The 19,631-nt window shown below is 41.9% G+C and overlaps 1 protein-coding gene across 5 annotated transcripts in view; it reads left to right on the plus strand.

Moving 5' to 3' along the window:
- Positions 1-19,631, plus strand: part of LOC111966623 (coiled-coil domain-containing protein 50) — a 48,369-nt gene that overhangs the window by 15,413 nt on the left and 13,325 nt on the right. For all 5 annotated transcript variants that reach the window (XM_070444556.1, XM_023991442.2, XM_023991441.1 and 2 more), the window contains exons 3-5: positions 10,763-10,825; positions 10,930-11,065; positions 11,350-11,443. In XM_070444556.1, the coding sequence (XP_070300657.1) occupies positions 10,763-10,825; positions 10,930-11,065; positions 11,350-11,443 (293 nt within the window). The remainder of the gene's footprint in view (positions 1-10,762; positions 10,826-10,929; positions 11,066-11,349; positions 11,444-19,631) is intronic.

Here is a 19,631-nt window from a genome sequence, read left to right on the forward strand (position 1 = left end):
GTTTTTACCCACAGGTCGCAAAGGTCATTGCTGCTTGCTTCTGGCTCTGCGCTTTAACTTGAACCTTTTACAGTCCCTTTCCCTGGAGAGGCGACTGTCTGGAACCCTTATTAACCTCTTTCTGTATCGCTTTCAACCTTTCGGTCTATCAGAAACCCTGGCTGTCCTCCCCCTGACTCCCTCACCTTGACAATCTGATACCCTTGTAACCCCTACCCACCAAATCTTCCTTCATTCGCCACTACCAATTCCACTTGATATTTTACTCCCTATCCTCTTACGAAACAAGTCGATGCCTTTGTAAAGAAGCTTAAGGTCCCCTCCCCTCTAAACTCACGTAAAGATCCCMCTGGGTCGTTCCATGTCATTTCAGCAAGCCATGACACCTACCATCTGAGATTGTTCTGAAATCATTTCTGTAGTTAGACGCAGATAAGATAAACATTCCTGCAACATTTATTTGGTTGAAAGACTATTTGAACCTTGAAATTAAGCTAGTTGATTTGCACCCAAATTGACCATTTTAGTTTTATAGGATTCAATGCAAAGAAATTGTCAAACGCCACCCACGGATCCCCCACACCCCACGCCAATCCCATCCTAACAACGAGTATATAGTATCAATTCTCTGTCTGACGAGTAGTATGGCGCTGCTGCTTGCAGTATTGTTTCTTCATCTTACGTAATGTATTCTCAGTAAATTACATCACCAAATCCATCTGTACAGAAAAAAATTAAGAAATTGAAGTTGTTAGGTTTATGTCCCATCCTACATCCTGATATTACCAGTTTCTGACCACTGGAACCTGGTAATWAAAWAAAAAAATCACATGGGGATAGTTCACCCAAATGACAAAATGGCATATTGGTTTCCTTACCCTGTAAGCCAGGTGTTCCCAAACTTTTTTTTTGTCCCTCAACCCCATGTTTATATAAATAAAATCGAGACCCTACCATGTAAAAACAAAAAAACAGACCAAGTTCACTAAGAATACGTTACATAGGATGAAAAAATAATACTCAGAGCTGCAGATCCATACTACTTGTCAGACACAGAGAACTGATACTATATACTCATTGTTGAGGTGTGGTGGGTCCAAATCAGATGTTAGGTACTATATTTATATGAATCCTATAAATTGAGATTAATTATTTTAATTACTCAGTCCAAATTATATTTCAACAAAATAATGTTGGGGGAATGCTAATGTTTCTAACAAACAATTCAGAACAATCTTGAGGTGGTGGGTGTCAATCCTTTTTCTTGAGCTTTTTGAGTTGGCCACATAATTGTTCTGACTCTATCCTCCCCACCCTGAAAATGTTATTTTTGTTGTGGCCACTGACTACTTCCTCCCAGCCCTGTCATGTAATACCGGTCTCTCTGTCCTTCCCGTCCACACCCTTGGATGTGTAACTTGAGCTTAGTTTTTAAAGGGCTGACTGAGTTCCAGAAAACGAGTTAACCCACATGGCGTACACACCTACAAAGCCTGTCAGTCACTTCCACTGCTCTAGGGCCTGAGTGAGTTGAGCAGTCTTTGTTTAACATTCTTTTTTTATTTCAAGAAGAATGTAGGCCTACTTTATTTTTTTCTGGAGTTTGTCCCGTCCATTTAATTTCTCTTGAGTATGTTGAGGCTGGAGAAAGACTTAAACTCTTGAGCTGTTATGGTTCAAAGCCCTACAGTCAYATAATCTGTGCATTCTGTGAAGACTGGACACATAAGGGCAGCTGGCTGATCCATTTTGTTGCATAATCTCTTTAGCCACACGGCAGGTAACTGTAATTGAATGGCGTGTCTGTCTGGATGAGGGTTAATGCTGGGGTTAAACCCTGAATGCTGGTTAGTCTCAGACTAACATTCATCCACAGTGATAGTGGAATTTAATATATCTGGGTTTAGTGGTCAGGAAGAGTGGTTACCTTTTGACTTGCGGTGTTGTCGAACACGTTTGCATGTTGTTGACCTCTAAATTACCAAATTGACCAAAAAGAAAGGCCCTTCCCTGTTTTACAGAACAAGACAAAGGGGGGACATTCTCAATTTCACTGGTTCTGTGAACTCCGGTTGCTTGCGTGAACCCAAGATGGAACATGGCATTGTAAGAGCAGGGTGTAGTAGTGTAGCTACTAAGGCCAACAGTTCCCTGTTAGCTATTTTGTCTCATCAGAGGAACCCACAAGGAGGCTTAAGTCTACTGGAACAATTTAGAACAGTGAGATGGAGTGGAAAGGAAGAGGAGGATAGAGACAGACAGTGAGAGGGAGAGYGACAGAGTGGTCATTCACTGTTAACATAGGCTCTGCTCTGCCAGTCCATGCTGAGAATCTTGTTTACACAGACATGGTCTAGTCTTGTTTATAGGTTAAGCAGTGGGATTATGTGTGTTTAATTGTAATTGACATCTCATGGCTTAGTGGCTTTCCCTGCAAGAGATGACCGCTGCCACAAACCATCCTCCTAGTGATATCACTTCTTGTTTACATGGGAGTTTCACTAAATCTTGAGCAAATCTGCTCAGAACATACATGCATACATACAGTTGAAGTCGGAAGTTTACATACACTTAGGTTGGAGTCATTGAAACTCGTTTTTCAACCACTCCACAAATTTCTTGTTAACGAACTATAGTTTTGGCAAGTCGGTTAGGAYATCTACTTTGTGCATGACACAAGTMATTTTTCCAACAATTSTTTACAGACAGATTATTTTACTTATCACTGTATCACAATTCCATTGGGTCAGAAGTTTACATACACTAAGTTGACTGTGCCTTTAAACAGCTTGGAAAATTCCAGAAAATTATGTCATGGCATTAGAAGCTTCTGATAGGCTAATTGACATAATTTGAGTCAATTGGAGGTGTACATGTGGATGTATTTCAAGGCCTACCTTCAAACTCAGTGCCTCTTTGCTTGACATCATGGGAAAATCAAAAGAAATCAGTCAAGACCTCAGAAAAGAATTGTAGAACACCAACAAGTCTGGCTCATCCTTGGGAGCAATTTCCAAAACACCTGAAGGTACCACGTTCATCTGTACAACAATAGTATGCAAGTATAAACACCATGGGACCACGCAGCCGTCATACACCTCAGGAATGAGATGCATTCTGTCTCCTAGAGATGAACGTACTTTGGTGCGAAAAGTGCAAATCAATCCCGGAACAACAGCAAAGGACCTTGTGAAGATGCTGGAGGATACGGTACAAAAGTATCTATATCCACAGTAAAACGAGTCCTATATTGACATAACCTGAAAGCCGCTCAGCAAGGAAGAAGCCACTGCTCCAAAACCGCCATAAAAAGCCAGAATATGGTTTGCAACTGCACATGGGACAGAGATCGTACTTTTTGGAGAATGTCCTCTGGTCTGATGAAACAAAAATAGAACTGTTTGGCCATAAGGACATTAATCTTCTGCACATCTATATGTGTCAGTATATATACAGTGGGGAGAACAAGTATTTGATACACTGCCGATTTTGCAGGTTTTCCTACTTACAAAGCATGTAGAGGTCTGTAATTTTTTTTATCATAGGTACACTTCAACTATGAGAGACGGAATCTAAAAAATCCAGAAAATCACATTGTATGATTTTAAGTAATTAATTTGCATTTTATTGCATGACATAAGTTTGATACATCAGAAAAGCAGAACTTAATATTTGGTACAGAAACCTTTGTTTGCAATTACAGAGATCATCGTTTCCTGTAGTTCTTGACTAGGTTTGCACACACTGCAGCAGGGATTTTGGCCCACTCCTCCCTACAGATCTTCTCCAGATCCTTCAGGTTTCGGGGCTGTCGCTGGGCAATACGGACTTTCAGTCCCTCCAAAGATTTTCTATTGGGTTCAGGTCTGGAGACTGGCTAGGCCACTCCAGGACCTTGAGATGCTTCTTACGGAGCCACTCCTTAGTTGCACTGGCTGTGTGCTTCGTGTCGTTGTCATGCTGGAAGACCCAGCCACGACCCATCTTCAATGCTCTTACTGAGGGAAGGAGGTTGTTGGCACAGATCTCGCGATACATGGCCCCATCCATCCTCCCCTCAATACGGTGCAGTCGTCCTGTCCCCTTTGCAGAAAAGCATCCCCAAAGAATGATGTTTCCACCTCCATGCTTCACGGTTGGGATGGTGTTCTTGGGGTTGTACTCATACTCTTCTTCCTCCAAACACGGCGAGTGGAGTTAGACCAAAAAGCTCTATTTTTGTCTCATCAGACCACATGACCTTCTCCATTCCTCCTCTGGATCATCCAGATGGTCATTGGCAAACTTCAGACAGGCCTGGACATGCACTGGCTTAAGCAGGGGGACCTTGCGTGCGCTGCAGGATTTTAATCCATGACGGCGTAGTGTGTTACTAATGGTTTTCTTTGAGACTGTGGTCCCAGCTCTCTTCAGGTCATTGACCAGGTCCTGCCGTGTAGTTCTGGGCTGATCCCTCACCTTCCTCATGATCATTGATGCCCCACGAGGTGAAATCTTGCATGGAGCCCCAGACGCGAGTGTGATTGACCGTCATCTTGAACTTCTTCCATTTTCTAATAATTGCGCCAACAGTTGTTTCCTTCTCACAAAGCTGCTTGCCTATTGTCCTGTAGCCCATCCCAGCCTTGTGCAGGTCTAACATTTTATCCCTGATGTCCTTACACAGCTCTCTGGTCTTGGCATTGTGGAGAGGTTGGAATCTGTTTGTGTGTGGACAGGTGTCTTTTATACAGGTAACGAGTTCAAACAGGTGGCAGTTAATACAGGTAATGAGTGGGAGAACAGGAGGGTTCTTAAAGAAAAACTAACAGGTCTGTGAGAGCCGGAATTCTACTGGTTGGTAGGTGATCAAATACTTATGTCATGCAATAAATGCAAATTAATTATTTAAAAAATCATACAATGTGATTTTCTGGATTTTTTGTTTTAGATTCCGTCTCTCACAGTTGAAGTGTACCTATGATTAAAAATTACAGACCTCTACATGCTTTGTAAGTAGGAAAACCTGCAAATCGGCAGTGTATCAATACTTGTTCTCTCCCACTGTATATATATATATACTGCTCAAAAAAAAATAAAGGGAACACTTAAAAACACACTGTAACTCCAAGTCAATCACACTTCTGTGAAATCAAAACTGTCCACTTAGGAAGCAACACTGATTGACAATAAATTTTCACATGCTGTTGTGCAAAATGGAATAGACAAAAAGGCGGAAATTATAGGCAATTAGCAAGACACCCCCAATAAAGGAGTGGTTCTGCAGGTGGTGACCACAGACCACTTCTCAGTTCCTATGCTTCCTGGCTGATGTTTTGGTCACTTTTGAATGCTGGCGGTGCTTTCACTCTAGTGGTAGCATGAGACGGAGTCTACAACCCACACAAGTGGCTCAGGTAGTGCAGCTCATCCAGGATGGCACATCAATGCGAGCTGTGGCAAGAAGGTTTTTGCTGTGTCTGCAGCGTGTGTCCAGAGCATGGAGGCGCTACCAGGAGACAGGCCAGTACATCAGGAGAACGTGGAGGAGGCCGTAGGAGGGCAACAACCCAGCAGCAGGACCACTACCTCCGCCTTTGTGCAAGGAGGAGCACTGCCAGAGCCCTGCAAAATGACCTCCAGCAGGCCACAAATGTGCATGTGTCTGCTCAAACGGTCAGAACAGACTCCATGAGGGTGGTATGAGGGCCCGACGTCCACAGGTGGGGGTTGTGCTTACAGCCCAACACCGTGCAGGACGTTTGGCATTTGCCAGAGAACACCAAGATTGGCAAATTCGCCACTGGCGCCTGTGCTCTTCACAGATGAAAGCAGGTTCACACTGAGCACATGAGCACATGTGACAGACGTGACAGAGTCTGGAGACGCCGTGGAGAACGTTTCTGCTGCAAACATCCTCCAGCATGACCGGTTTGGCGGTGGGTCAGTCATGGTGTGGGTTGGCATTTCTTTGGGGGGGCCGAACAGCCCTCCATGTGCTCGCCAGAGGTAGCCTGACTGCCATTAGGTACCGAGATGAGATCCTCAGACCCCTTGTGAGACCATATGCTGGTGCGGTTGGCCCTTGGTTCCTCCTAATGCAAGACAATGCTAGACCTCATGTGGCTGGAGTGTGTCAGCAGTTCCTGCAAGAGGAAGGCATTGATGCTATGGATGGCCTGCCGTTCGCCTGACCTGAATCCAATTGAGCACATCTGGGACATCATGTCTCGCTCCATCCACCAACGCCACGTTGCACCACAGACTGTCCAGGAGTTGGCGGATGCTTTAGTCCAGGTCTGGGAGGAGATCCTCAGGAGACCATCCGCCACCTCATCAGGAGCATGCCCAGGCGTTGTAGGGAGGTCATACAGGCACGTGGAGGCACACACACTACTGAGCCTCATTTTGACTTGTTTTAAGGACACTTACATCAAAGTTGGATCAGCCTGTAGTGTGGTTTTCCACTTTAATTTTGAGTGTGACTCCAAATCCAGACCTCCATGGGTTGATACATTTGATTTCCATTGATCATTTTTTGTGTGATTTTGTTGTCAGCACATTCAACTATGTAMAGAAAAAAGTATTTAATAAGAATTTTTCATTCATTCAGATCTAGGATGAGTTATTTTAGTGTTCCCTTTATTTTTTTGAGCAGTATATATATATATGAGAGGTATGTGTCTTTTCCAAATCATGTCCAATCAATTGTATTTACCATAGTTGGACTCCAAGTTGTAGAAACATCTCAAGGATGATCAGTGGAAACTGGATGCCCTGGAGTTCAGTCTCAAGTCTCATATGAAAGGGTCTGAACACTTACAAAAATAAGGTATTTCTGAACAAATATATATTTTTGCTTTTTCATTGTGGGGTGTTGTGTGTAGATTTGTTAAATGCTTTATTTAATACAGTTTAGAATAAGGCTGTAACTTAACAAAATGTGGAAAAAGGAAAGGGGTCTGAATACTTTCCAAATGCACTGTAAAATACATGCATACACATGTTGGAAAAGCACTGGAAAAACTGAAATGCTCTGACTATGTTTAATGTGTATTCAGTCTGAGTGTGTTCTCTGAACTGAGGAAAAGGAGAATGTGACTGGGTGGAGCCTTTTGTCTATTAAGCATGTGGTGTATATTTAGTTTATTCACCAATACAGTGGTCATTGTTCTACCTGAAGTTTCAAGTGTTTTGCTCCACTTAAACCTTTAACAACCAGCCTCCTCATTGGCCAGTTAATATCCTGTTACTAACCATGAAGTGCTCCTCTCTCTACACATCAGGCATCATTTTGTCTCTGTGACCTACTCTCTTAATATCTCTTTCTCTGTCCCTCTATTTGACTTTCTGGTGGCTTAAGAACTGGGGGAGTGGTTAATGGTAGTGATGCACCGATATTACATTTTTGGCCGATACCGATAACGGATATTTAACATTTCTTGCAGCCTTTTAAGCATTCAAGTACAGTTAAATAGTTAAAACACRGGTGTCTAAGGCGCTGCATTTCAGTGCAAGAGGCGTCACTACAGTCCCTGGTTCGAATCCAGGCTGTATCACATCCGACCGTGATTGGGAGTCCCATAGGACGGCGCACAATTGGCCCAGCGTCATCCTGGTTTGGTCGGGGTGGCCGTCATTGTAAATAGGAATTTTTTCTTAAYTGACTTGCCTAGTTAAATAAAGGTTACACACTGACCAAAAAGTAATTTTGTTGGTATTTACGCATSTCCCCATTACCAGTAAAACATAATCAAAACCTATTTCTTTCACTCACTTGTTTCGTTGTTTATTTGTTCAGTCATTTCATTCTCAACCAGGATTTCTATGGAACGCCGTTTGGGTCTTTGCGTGTCAAATAACACTTTGACCAATCAGGACCTGAAAATGACTGCACGTCACACAATTTAACAAGTTCATACATTTTTTTACATAGTGTAATCAATGTGTATTAACTATCACTCGTATTTCATATGTCACAACAATTCATCAATACCTATGCTATGATGCTGGGAAAGTGGTCTCGCGCAGCTGCAGTGCTGGTCATTTAAAAAAAAAAAAGCTAGCTCATGGATGCAAACAATGTTCTTCCCCAAAAACATAGCAAAACAACATCTGTTTCAGTAGCTATATAGTTAGCTTGCTAACCGTGTTTGGGAGTCCCAACCGTGGGACTCCCAATCTTATTTGATTAATGGTGGTCGGACCCATCTATGTGAAGCTAGCCACAATAGTGGACTTTGCGGTTAGCCTTCAAAATAAAAGTATGGCATAATTCTACTATTTGTATTCGTTTGTCACTGCCAATGACATTCTTTTATTTTGATGGTAGACCGCAAATTCCACTTGTCACGCTAGCCACAATAAGGATTAGGCACAACACAACCCGGTCAGGTCGAGCCTCACTAGCCAGATGAAGCTAGATGGCTGCTTATAACGTTAGCTTTGGGCAACAGGGTTAAGTAGCTGGCTAGCTATTTATTTTCATGAACTGAAGTTCAATTTCAATAGGCGAACAACAAGTGGCAACCTAGCTAATACTTACTCACAAGGATTCCTAAATCGTTGCTAAGAATAGTGAAAATGACTGCAGTTTCTACTGGTCATTGTTTTCAGGCTTGTTGTATTGGTGCTAGGTACCAAACTAAAGCTAGCTACCCCAGAAGTTACGGTCRAATAAATTATGCTTTATTACCAACGCGGCATTGTAAACACATCGGGCATGGCCGGTGTTTGCTTGTTTGCAGACTTTTTTGTACAGCTTTGACAGTGCTACTGTATCTTTTTTGACACTCAAAAGACCCAAACGGCGTTCCATAATATGACAGTTTATCGTGAAGCTAATAGCAGTGATGCTATTACTGTGTAACTCCGGTAGGGCACCGTCAGAAAAATAGTGCACTTGGTTGTGTTAACCGGTGCTCGACCATTCGGCGAAAGCCAAACATCACCCACGAAAGAGAACGGTTGATTGTCAAGGGCAATGAATTCCATTATCTTGGCTTTAATGGATTTCGCCTTTGAGTTCTCTCTCTGAAATKTCCTTACTCTTTCAAATGACTGCTCGTCTTGACTGCTCGATCCACACAGCAGACATTGTGGGCTAGGTTAGGAATGCTGTGTTGCATGTAAGCGTAACATTTTACATGGCTTCATTACGTCATGTACCTTCATTATATAGGTATGCACGTCAGCTTGGCCATTGGTTTTGCACATCGGGTGTTAAATTCGACATCGGCCGATACCGATGTTGGCATTTTTAGCTAATATCGGCCGATTCCGATATGTTCACCAATATATCGTGCATCCCTAGTTAATGTTGTAGTAAGCTGATCTGCGTTATTGCCATGTTCGGCAGGTGGCCAGGSCTGTGTTATCTCGGTCACTGATGGGGGAGCTGTGGCTGTGTAACACAGTCGGACCATAATGCAGCAGGGTGATTGATTTGGGGGTCAGAGGTCAGGAGTCTTTAGATGCTGCTGTGGAATGTCTTGGGGCCCCTGCCGGCACCCGCAGGGGCCAGGGCAAGGGAGTAGGTACTAAAGATATTTTCTGCACCAACTGCTCTGTCCCCTGCAGGAAAGAGTCTGATGGTCTGTTTAGAGATCTTTTTAATGCTTCTCCCACATAAAGACAAATATACCACAGAGTTCAAACATTACACTTTTTATGTGACAAAAAATAAATAAATTGAAATTCATTGAATTAATTGACAATCTACACTAAATTCTMCCCTGTGTAATGCATAGGAGGCTGGTGGGAAGTGCAAAAGGAGGATGGGCTCATTGGAATGAATGGAACAGTCAAGTATGTGTTTTCCTGATGTTTGACGTGTTTAATACTGTTCCATCAATTCCATTCCAGTCTTTTACAATGAGCCCGTCCTATAGCTCCTCACATCAGCCTCTGTCGCAATATAGTCTGTGGCTGTAGAGAGGAGTGACAGTAGAGGCACTGAAAGAGAGACCTTGGTGGGGCCCAGGCCTGGTTAATAACCACGTCTGGTTTGGTGCACTGTTACACTGCAGCTGCTGACAATTCCAGGCTAGGTGTTCCTCTGAGACTCACTGGGCTGCCCTCCAGCTCCAGCCACTTTGGTCATCAAACTACAATAATAGATCTACGTGTCCCAAACATGCAGAGATGGCTTGTGTTGTGTGAATAGCTGCCTGTTTAGATGTAGGCTGTTTAATGACCTATATACCTTTCCATTGGCCTCTAGTGTGATTGGGACATCATGCAATGGGTAACTTTTGTTTTGCTCTGAGGGGACACCGAGTGCTGTGCCAAAAACATCAACTGCCCACTACATTGTGTCCATACAGCTCCATTCAGCACCAGTCAGATGTTTTGTCACTGTACCACACTGMCAGTTGCTGTTTTCAGTTCTCTCTGTTGATTGTCATAAAAGACAAGCGGTCATTTCTTTCCCAAGATATGGCCACATTTTATGACATTGAAATATGAGTTTAAAATGTGTTGCTAAGGTGCATTTATGTCTATAATAAAGCCCCTTTTGTAAAAAAATAAAAAAATAACGAAATAAACTAGTTCTGATTGGCTGGGCCTGGCTCCCTAGTAGGCCCACCCATGGCTGCACCCCTGCCCAGTCATGTGAAATCCATAGATTAGGGCCTAATTCGTTAATTTCAATTGACTGATTTCCTTATGAACTGTAACTAACTAAACATTTTGAAATTGTTGCATGTTGCGTTTTTTATATTTTTGTTCAGTATAGATTGCTAAAATTCCTCTTGACTAACGGTCATGTCTTCTCCTTCAGTGTGCCATGTTTTTGCTGTCCTGGAGGATGGAGCATTGGCACAAAACCTACAGGAACAGGAAAGTAAGTCCAACATCCCACACACCCCTCACAGTAGTCTGTCAGAGTTACTGTAGTAGGTGGTCCATGGCTGTGTTTGTGTAACCCTGTGTTCCCCTCTGTCCCAGTTGAGCAGTACTACACCACCAACATTCAGAAGAACCAGCTGGTGCAGAATGACATCCGCATCGCCAAGAGGCTGCAGGATGAGGAGGAGGAACAGAGAGCTCAGCACAGAGCCCTGAGCCAGGCGTCTAGACAACTGTAAGGACACTGTTCATTTAAATAAACACTTTGCTCGCACGCAGGCACACACACATTTTTCACCTCACTCTCCATGTACCCTCTGTGTTTATTTTACTGTACACTCTGTCACTATTTTTTTTTAACTATCTAGACTGTCTCCATAAACAATTCCTACATAATCTAAACGATCGGTTTACTTGTGGACCCCTGGCAATATTGTACTTACTGTATATGACACACAGGGTGGTTTGGTCTCTGACAGTAATCCATGCCCCTCTCCCCTGTCCCTTCTGTGTACCCAGTGAGGAACAGGATTCGAAGTATGCCCGGATGATCCAGGAGGAGATCCAGAGATGTGCTGATGAGGAGGCTCARAGGAGGGAGCAGGAGGATGAGGTGAGCTGCAGATGTCTTCTAATTTGATTTGAGGAGAAACTTGAGGTTCCAAGTGGTTCTTTACAATACTGATAGTGTACTCACTAATCAAGTGGATTTCCACTAGCTTCCTGTAGATAATGGAATGTCATCATTTGAGTTTCCCCAGGGACCAAATGGTTCGAAATATAGTATAATGTGGCTCTGTAATGAATGAGGTCACATTGGAGCTGAATGCTGCACTCTCTGGGCCAGGGTTTACCCACTCAGATGTATCTACTCAACCTGAACACTGGGAGATGTCAATCTGAGCAGGCTCAAAGGCCACCACAGAGACAACCTGTGATCTATTATTAATCTGAATGACAAGTTAAGCAGTTTCCCTGATAATTTACTCTAGGTTATGCTCCATCCCTCCTGCTCTGTCTCACTCAAGGTTAGTGTGAGGAGAAACATGCTAGGTAGATGCAGAGGCTTGATCTGTACCACTTTGTACAATATCATGTCTAAAATGAGTGCATGTAAGTTTCCACTTTCGTGTATCATCTAGTTGGTCAACTGTAGAAAAGTAGCAGGAATTTTCAATCTACTGTGTTGATCAAAAAAAGTGAAGTGATCAGGGAGTTTCATGAAAAGGAGCTTCTTTTTATAGATGTAGCTTCTCTCCAGTAAGTTGTAGATAAACTGACCTCTAACCCAGACATAAGGAGAACATCCCATCCATTACCTCTCTGCTTCTGCCATAGTAGTAAGGCCAGACCAGTCCCTACTATGCACACAGGAGCCAGGCCTAACAATATACACAAGCTGGAGTAGACACAGAGAAGGATTTGTGCATGTTTGAGCAAACATTCAGTGCACCAGTATAGGACTGTTTAAAGCTAGACTCTTTAGTTGCTACATCAATATTTGGACTTCTAAATTAATTATATATACCTGATTCTTGAAGAATAGGACTTATCCAGTGCTTTCAGGAAGTAGTCATACCCCTTGACTTATTCCACAAGTTGGTGTTACAGCCTGAATTCAAAATGGATTAAATTGTTTTTTTTCTCACCAATCTACATACAATAACCCATAATGACATACAATAACCCATAATGACATACAATAACCCATAATGACATACAATAACCCATAATGACAAAGTGAAAACATGTTTGAAGCTGTATTGACAATGAAATACGCCAATACTAATTTACATATGTAAGTATTCAAACCCCTGAGTCATTAATTTGTATAAGCACATTTGGCGGCGACTATAGCTTGGAGTCGTCTTGGGTATGTCTATCAGCTTTGCAAATCTGTTGTATGGATTTTTCTTCCTTGCAGATTTTCTCAAGCTCTGCTGTTCACCGCCACTCCCCATCTAATTTAACAATCTTCCAAGTCTTTCCACAGATTTTCAATGAGATTCAAGTCTGGGCTTTGGCTGGGCCATCAAGGGCTTTCACATTCTTGTTTCGATCCATTCCAGCGTTACTTTGGCTGTATGCTTGGGGTCATTGTCCTGTTGGAATGTAAATCTTTGCCCCCAGACTAAGGTCGTTTGGACTCTGAAGCAGGTTCTCATTAAGGATTTGCCTGTATTTGGCTCAATTCATTGTTCCCTTTATCCTGACCAGTCAGTCTCCCAGTCCCTGCCGCTGAAAAGCATCCCCAGAGCATGATGCTGCCACCATCATGCTTCACGGTAGAGATGGTGTTATACCGGTGATGAGCTGTGCCTGGTTTTCTCCAGAGATAGCACTTTGCATTCAGGCCAAATAGTTTAATTTGTCACATCAGACCACATAATCTTTTGCCTAATGCTCTGAGTCTTTCACGTGCCTTTTTGCAAACCGCAGGCATGCTGTCATGTGCCTTGTTTTTAGGAGTGACTTCCGTTTGGCCGCACTCCCATAAAGCCCAGATTGGTGCAGAGTCTGGGTAGTTCCATATATTTTTTTCTATTTCTCAGTGATGTAGACCACAGTGCTCTTGGAAACTTTCAACACTCTAGAAATGGATTTATACCCTTCCTCAGATATCCAGTGCATTTGGAAAGTATTCAGACCCATTATCTTTTTCCACATTTTGTTACTTTACAGCTTTATTCAAAAATTTATTAAAATTTTGTTTTCCCCTCGTCAATCTACAAACAATAACACATAATGACAAAGCAAAAACAGGTTTTAGAAATTTTTGCAAATGTATTTAAAAGAACAAACAACGGAAATGTTACATTTACATAAGTATTCAGACGCTTTACTCAGTACTTTGTTGAAGCACCTTTGATAGTGATTACAGCCTTGAGTCTTCTTGGGTATGACACTACAAGCTGGGCACACCTGTATTTGGGGAGTTTCTCCCATTGTTCTCTGCAGATCCCCTCAAGCTCTGTCAGGTTGCACAGCTATTTTCAGGTCTCCAGAGATGTTCGATCGGTTTCAAGTCCGGGCTCTGACTGGGCCATTCAAGGACGTTGATACTTGTCCCGAAGCCACTCCTGTGTTTTCTTAGCTGTGTGTTTATGGTTGTTCTCCTGTTGGAAGATTAACTTTCGCCCCAGTCTGAGGTCCAGAGTGCTCTGTAGCAGGTTTTCATCAAGGATTTCCCTGTACTTTGCTCCGTTCATCTTTCCCTTGATCCTGACTAGTCTCCCAGTCCCTGCCGCTGAAAATCCTCCCCAAAGCATGATGCTGCCACCACCATGCTTCACTGTAGGGATGCTGCCAGGTTTCCTCCAGATGTGATGCTTGGCATTCAGGCCAAAGAGTTCATTCTTGGTTTCATCAGACCGAGAATCTTGTTTCTCATGGTCTGAGTCTTTAGGTGCCTTTCGGCTTGCCCCACCACCACAGAAAGCACTGAGCTAGGCTGAAACACATTTTGGAGCTGCCTCACTCAAGAAACAAACAAGGTCTATTTGGTTATGTGGMTTTTTTAACTCAATTTATTATATATATTTATATATATGCATGCATGTAGTTGAAGTAGGAAGTTTGCATACACCTTAGTCAAATACATTTAAACTCAGTGTTTCACAATTCCTGACATTTAATCCTAGTAAGAATTCCCTATCTTAGGTCAGTCAGGATCACCACTTTATTTTAAGAATGTGAAATGTCAGAATAATAGTAGAGAATGAGTTATTGCAGCTTTTATTTCTTTCATAACATTCCCAGTGGGTCAGAAGTTTACATACACTCAATTAGTATTTGGTAGCATTGCCTTTAAATTGCTTAATTTGGGTCAAACGTTTTGGGTAGCCTTCCACAAGCTTCCCACAATAAGTTGGGTGAATTTTGTCCCATTCCTCCTGACAGAGCTGGTGTAACTGAGTCGGGTTTGTGGACCTCCTCCTTGCTCACACATGATTTTTCAGGTCTGCCCACAAATTTTCTATGGGATTGAGGTCAGGGCTTTGTGATGGCCAATACCTTGACTTTGTTGTTCTTAAGCCATTTTGCCACAACTTTGGAAGTATGCTTGGGGTCATTGTCCATTTGAAAGACCTATTTGCGACCAAGATTTATCTTCCAGAGTGTCTTGATGTTGCTTTGATATATCCACGTAATTTTCCTACCTCATAATGCCATTGTGAAGTGCACCAGTCCCTCCTGCAGCAAAGCACCCCCCACAGCATGATGCTGCCACCCCCGTGCTTCACGGTTGGGATGGTGTTCTTCGGCTTGCAAGCGTCCCATTTTTCCTCCAAACGAAATGATGGTCATTATGGCCAAACAGTTCTATTTTTGGTTCATCAGACCAGAGGACATTTCTCCAAAAAGTACGATTTTTGTTCCCATGTGCAGTTGCAAACCGTAGTCTGGCTTTTTTTATGGCAGATTTGGAGCAGTGGCTTCTTCCTTGCTGAGCGACCTTTCAGGTTATGTCGATATAGGACTCGTTTTACTGTGGATATAGATACTTTTCTACCCGTTTCCTCCAGCATCTTCACAAGGTCAAGGTTGCTGCTGTTCTGGGACTGTTTTGCACTTTTCCCACTGAAGTACGTTCATCTCTAGGAGACAGAACGCGTCTCCTTCCTTAGCGGTGTGACGGCTGCATGGTCCCATGGTGTTTATACTTTTTTGAGGTATTGGCTGATTTCTTTTGATTTTCCCATGATGTCAAGCAAAGAGGCACTGAGTTTGAAGGTAGGCCTTGAAATGCATCCACAGGTACACCTCCAATTGACTCAAATGATGCCAAATAGCCTATCGGAAGCTTCTAACGCCATGACATCATTTTTTTTGAATTTTCCAAGCTGTTTAAAGGCACAGTCAACTTAGTGTATGTAAACTTCTGACTTGCTGGAATTGTGTTACAGTGAATTATAAGTGAAATAATCTGTCTGTAAAGAATTGTTGGAAAAATTACGTATCATGCACAAAGTAGATGTTCTAAMCGACTTGCCAAAACCATAGTTTGTTAACAAGAAATTTGTGGAGTGGTTTAAAAACGAGTTTTAATGATTCCAACTTAAGTGTATGTAAACTTTCGACTTCAACTGTATATTACATGCGGACCTGGTCCTCCTTTATTTTTTTTCAGGAATACCTAGGATAGGATAAAGTAATCCTTCTAACCCCCCCCCCCCCCTTAAAAGAGTTAGATGCACTATTGTAAAGTGGTTGTTCCACTGGATATCATAAGGTGAATGCACCAATTTGTAAGTCGCTCTGGATAAGAGCGTCTGCTAAATGACTTAAATGTAATGTAAATGTTTATCTTTGGTCTCTTTGTTTCCTCTGACTAATGCCTTCCTTGCCTGGTCTGTACATTTTGGTGGGCAGCCCTCTCTTGGCAGGTTTGTTGTGGGGCCATATTCGTAAAAAAAATTTAAGGGATTTAATGGTGCTCCGTGGGATGTTCAAAGTTTCTGATATTTTTTATAACCCAACCCTGCTCTGCACTTCTTCACAACTTTGTCCCTGACCTGTTTGGAGAGCTCCTTGGTCTTCATAGTGCCGCTTGCTTAGTGGTGTTGCAGACTCTGGGGCCTTTCAGAACGTGTGTGTGTGTGTGTGTACTGAGAATATGCGACACTTAGATTGCACCCAGGTGGACTTTAACTAATTATGTGACTTCTGAAGGTAATTGGTTGCACCAGATTTTATTTAGGGGCTTCATAGCAAAGAGGGTGAATACATATGCACGCACCACTTTTTTGAAACAAGTAACTTTTTTTCACTTCACCAATTTGGACTATTTTGTGTATGTCCATTATTTGAAATCTAAATAAAAATCCATTTAAATTACAGCTTGTAATGCAACAAAATAGGAAAAACGCCAAGGGGGTGAATACTTTGCAAGGCACTGTAAGTCAAAACTTTAACTCGGCAACTCGGGAACATTCACTGTCTTCTTGGAAGGCAACTCCAGTGTAGATTTGGCCTTGTTTAAGTTATTGTCCAGCTGAAAGGTGTCTGGTGGAAAGCTGACTGAACCATGTTTTCCTCCCAAATTTTGCCTGTGCTTAGCTCAATTCCATTTATTTTTAATGCTGAAAACTCCCTAGTCCTTGCTGATGACAAATATACCCATAACATGATACTGCCACCACCATGCTTAAAAATATATGGATTTGTACTCAGTAATGTTTTGTATTGGATTTGCCCTAAACAAAACACATTCGGGACTAAGAGTGAATTGCTTTGCCACATTTTTTTGCAGTATTACTTTAGTGCCTTGTTGTAAACGGGATGCATGTTTTAGAATACTTTTATTCTGTACAAGCTTCCTTTTTTTCAATCTTGTAAATTAGGTTAGTATTGTGGAGTAAGTACAATGTTGTTGATCCATCCTCAGTTTTCTCCCATCACAGCCATTTAACTAAAGTCACCATTGGCCTCATGGTGAAATCTCTGAGCGGTTTCCTTCCTCTCCGGCAACAGAGTTAGGAAGGAAGCCTGTATCTTTATAGTGACTAGGTGTATTGATTCACCATCCAAAGTGTAATTAACAACAAAAGGATACTTATTTCAGCATTTAATGTTTTAGTCATTGGTCAATCATACGCAAACAATTGAATTGACCACAGGTGTACTCGAATGAAGTTGTAGTCTGCCAGCATTTATAAAAACATGCTTTCACTTTGTCATTATGGGGTGTTGTGTGTAGATGGGTGAGATCTTTTATTTATTTTAATCCATTTAGTATTCAGGCTGGAACAAAGTGTGGAATACGTCAAGGGGTCTGAATACTTTCTGAAGGCACTGTATATGCGTCATGAGCTTAGTCCAACTATCATACCCCCATCAGAACCCAAAATATAAGCCTTTTTTACTCCTATGTTTGTAAAAAATGTAAACACTCTATAGCCTCAAAATATGGTTAAAATATAATTTTGATATCATTGATGGTCAGTCCATCCATAGCTCTGTCTGAATGTCAACGTTTTACATTTAGTTTTTAATTTGTAAAAAAATCTGAAAACATAATTGCACTTTGACATTATGGGATGTGTGTAAAACGGTGACACACAATCTCAATTGAATCCATTTTAAATTCAGGCTGTACACAACACAATGTCTACTTTCTGAAGGTAGTATATAATTAGAAGAGTGAGAAAGGGGTCCTGTGGAGAAATGGTCAGCAAATGGCTCCAGAGACCAGACCAGGTATCCAGACTCACAAAGACAGCTTTCTCCTTCCTTTACTCTTCAGATTTCCTTATTGAAGTTAGCTGCCTTAGAATCTCTCATAAAGGATCCTTGTTCAGAGTGAGTGAAGTCAGAGCAGACTGTTGGTGTAGATCATTTAGTAGCTTGGCCCCCGAACAGTAGCGTTGCTGAAAGTGGTGGTCTCACACTCAACAAAAATTGAAATGCAACATGTAAAGTGTTGGTCCCATGTTTCATGAGCTGAAATAAAAGATGCCAGAAATATTCCAAACGCACAAAAAGCGCATTTCTCTAATATTTTGTACACACATTTGTTCACATCCCTGTTAGTGAGCATTTCTCCTTTGTCAAGATAATCCATCCACCTGAGAGGTGTGGMATATCAAGAAGCTGATTAAACAGCATGATCATTACACAGTTGCACCTTGTCCTGGGGACAATAAAAGGCCAATCTAAAATGTGCAGTTTAGTCACAACACRATGCCAYAGATGTCTCAAGTTTTGAGGGAGTGTGTAATTGGTATGCTGACTGCAGGAATGGCACACATACACAATCCATGTCTCAATTCTTAAAAATCCTTTAACTTGTCTTCTCACCTTCATCTACACTGTTTGAAATGGATTGTTGTGTTAAAGCCTGAATTTAAAATTGAATAAATTGAGATTTTGTGTCACTGGCCTACACACAATACCACAATGTTAAAATGAAAAGCTGAAATATAAGAAACTCTTAAATTCATAGACAGCGCTGTGGATGCAAGGACTGATCATTCATGATATCAAAATGATATTTTAACTATGTTTTGAGGATATAGTGTGTTTATTTACATTGTTTTCTGCATGCTTATTTTGGGTTCTGATGTAGAACGACAGTTGGACTAAACTCATGACGCTCAGTGCCTTTCAGAAAGTATTCATACCCCTTTTTTTGTTTGTTACAGCCTGAATTCAAAATAAAAACATTACTACACACAATACCACATAATGACAAAGTGAAAACAAGTTTTTATAAATGTTGGCAAATTTTATTGCAAATGAAAAACCTAATAAGTGCTCACACCCCTTTGCTATGACACCAAATTGAGCTCAGGTTCATCAAATTTACTTTGATCATCCTTGAGTTATTTTGTTAAATCCACTTCAATCAGTGTAGATGAAGGGGCGAAGACGGGCTAAAAAATGATTTGAAAGATTTGAGACATGGCTTGTTTATGTGTGCCATTCAGAGGGTGAATGGGCAAGACAACAGATTTAAGTGCCTTTGAGCGGGGTATGGTATTAGGTGCCAGACGCACCAGTTTGAGTGAAGAACTGCAATGCTGCTGTTTTTTTTTATGGTCAACATATTCCCGTGTGTATCAAGAATGGTCCACCACCCAAAGGACATCCAGCCAACTTGACACAACTGTGGGAAGCATTGGAGTCAACATGGGCCAGCATCCCTGTGGAACGCTTTCAACACCTTGTAGAGTCCATGMCCTGACAAATTGAGGCTGTTCTGAGTGCAAAAGTGGCGGGGTGCAACTTAATATTAGGAAGGTGTCCTTAATGTTTTATGTACAGAATGTATAGGTAGGTGCTACCGAATGTATTTTTTG

This window comes from Salvelinus sp. IW2-2015, linkage group LG7, assembly GCF_002910315.2.
Source record: "Salvelinus sp. IW2-2015 linkage group LG7, ASM291031v2, whole genome shotgun sequence".
Taxonomy (NCBI): Eukaryota; Metazoa; Chordata; class Actinopteri; order Salmoniformes; family Salmonidae; genus Salvelinus; species Salvelinus sp. IW2-2015.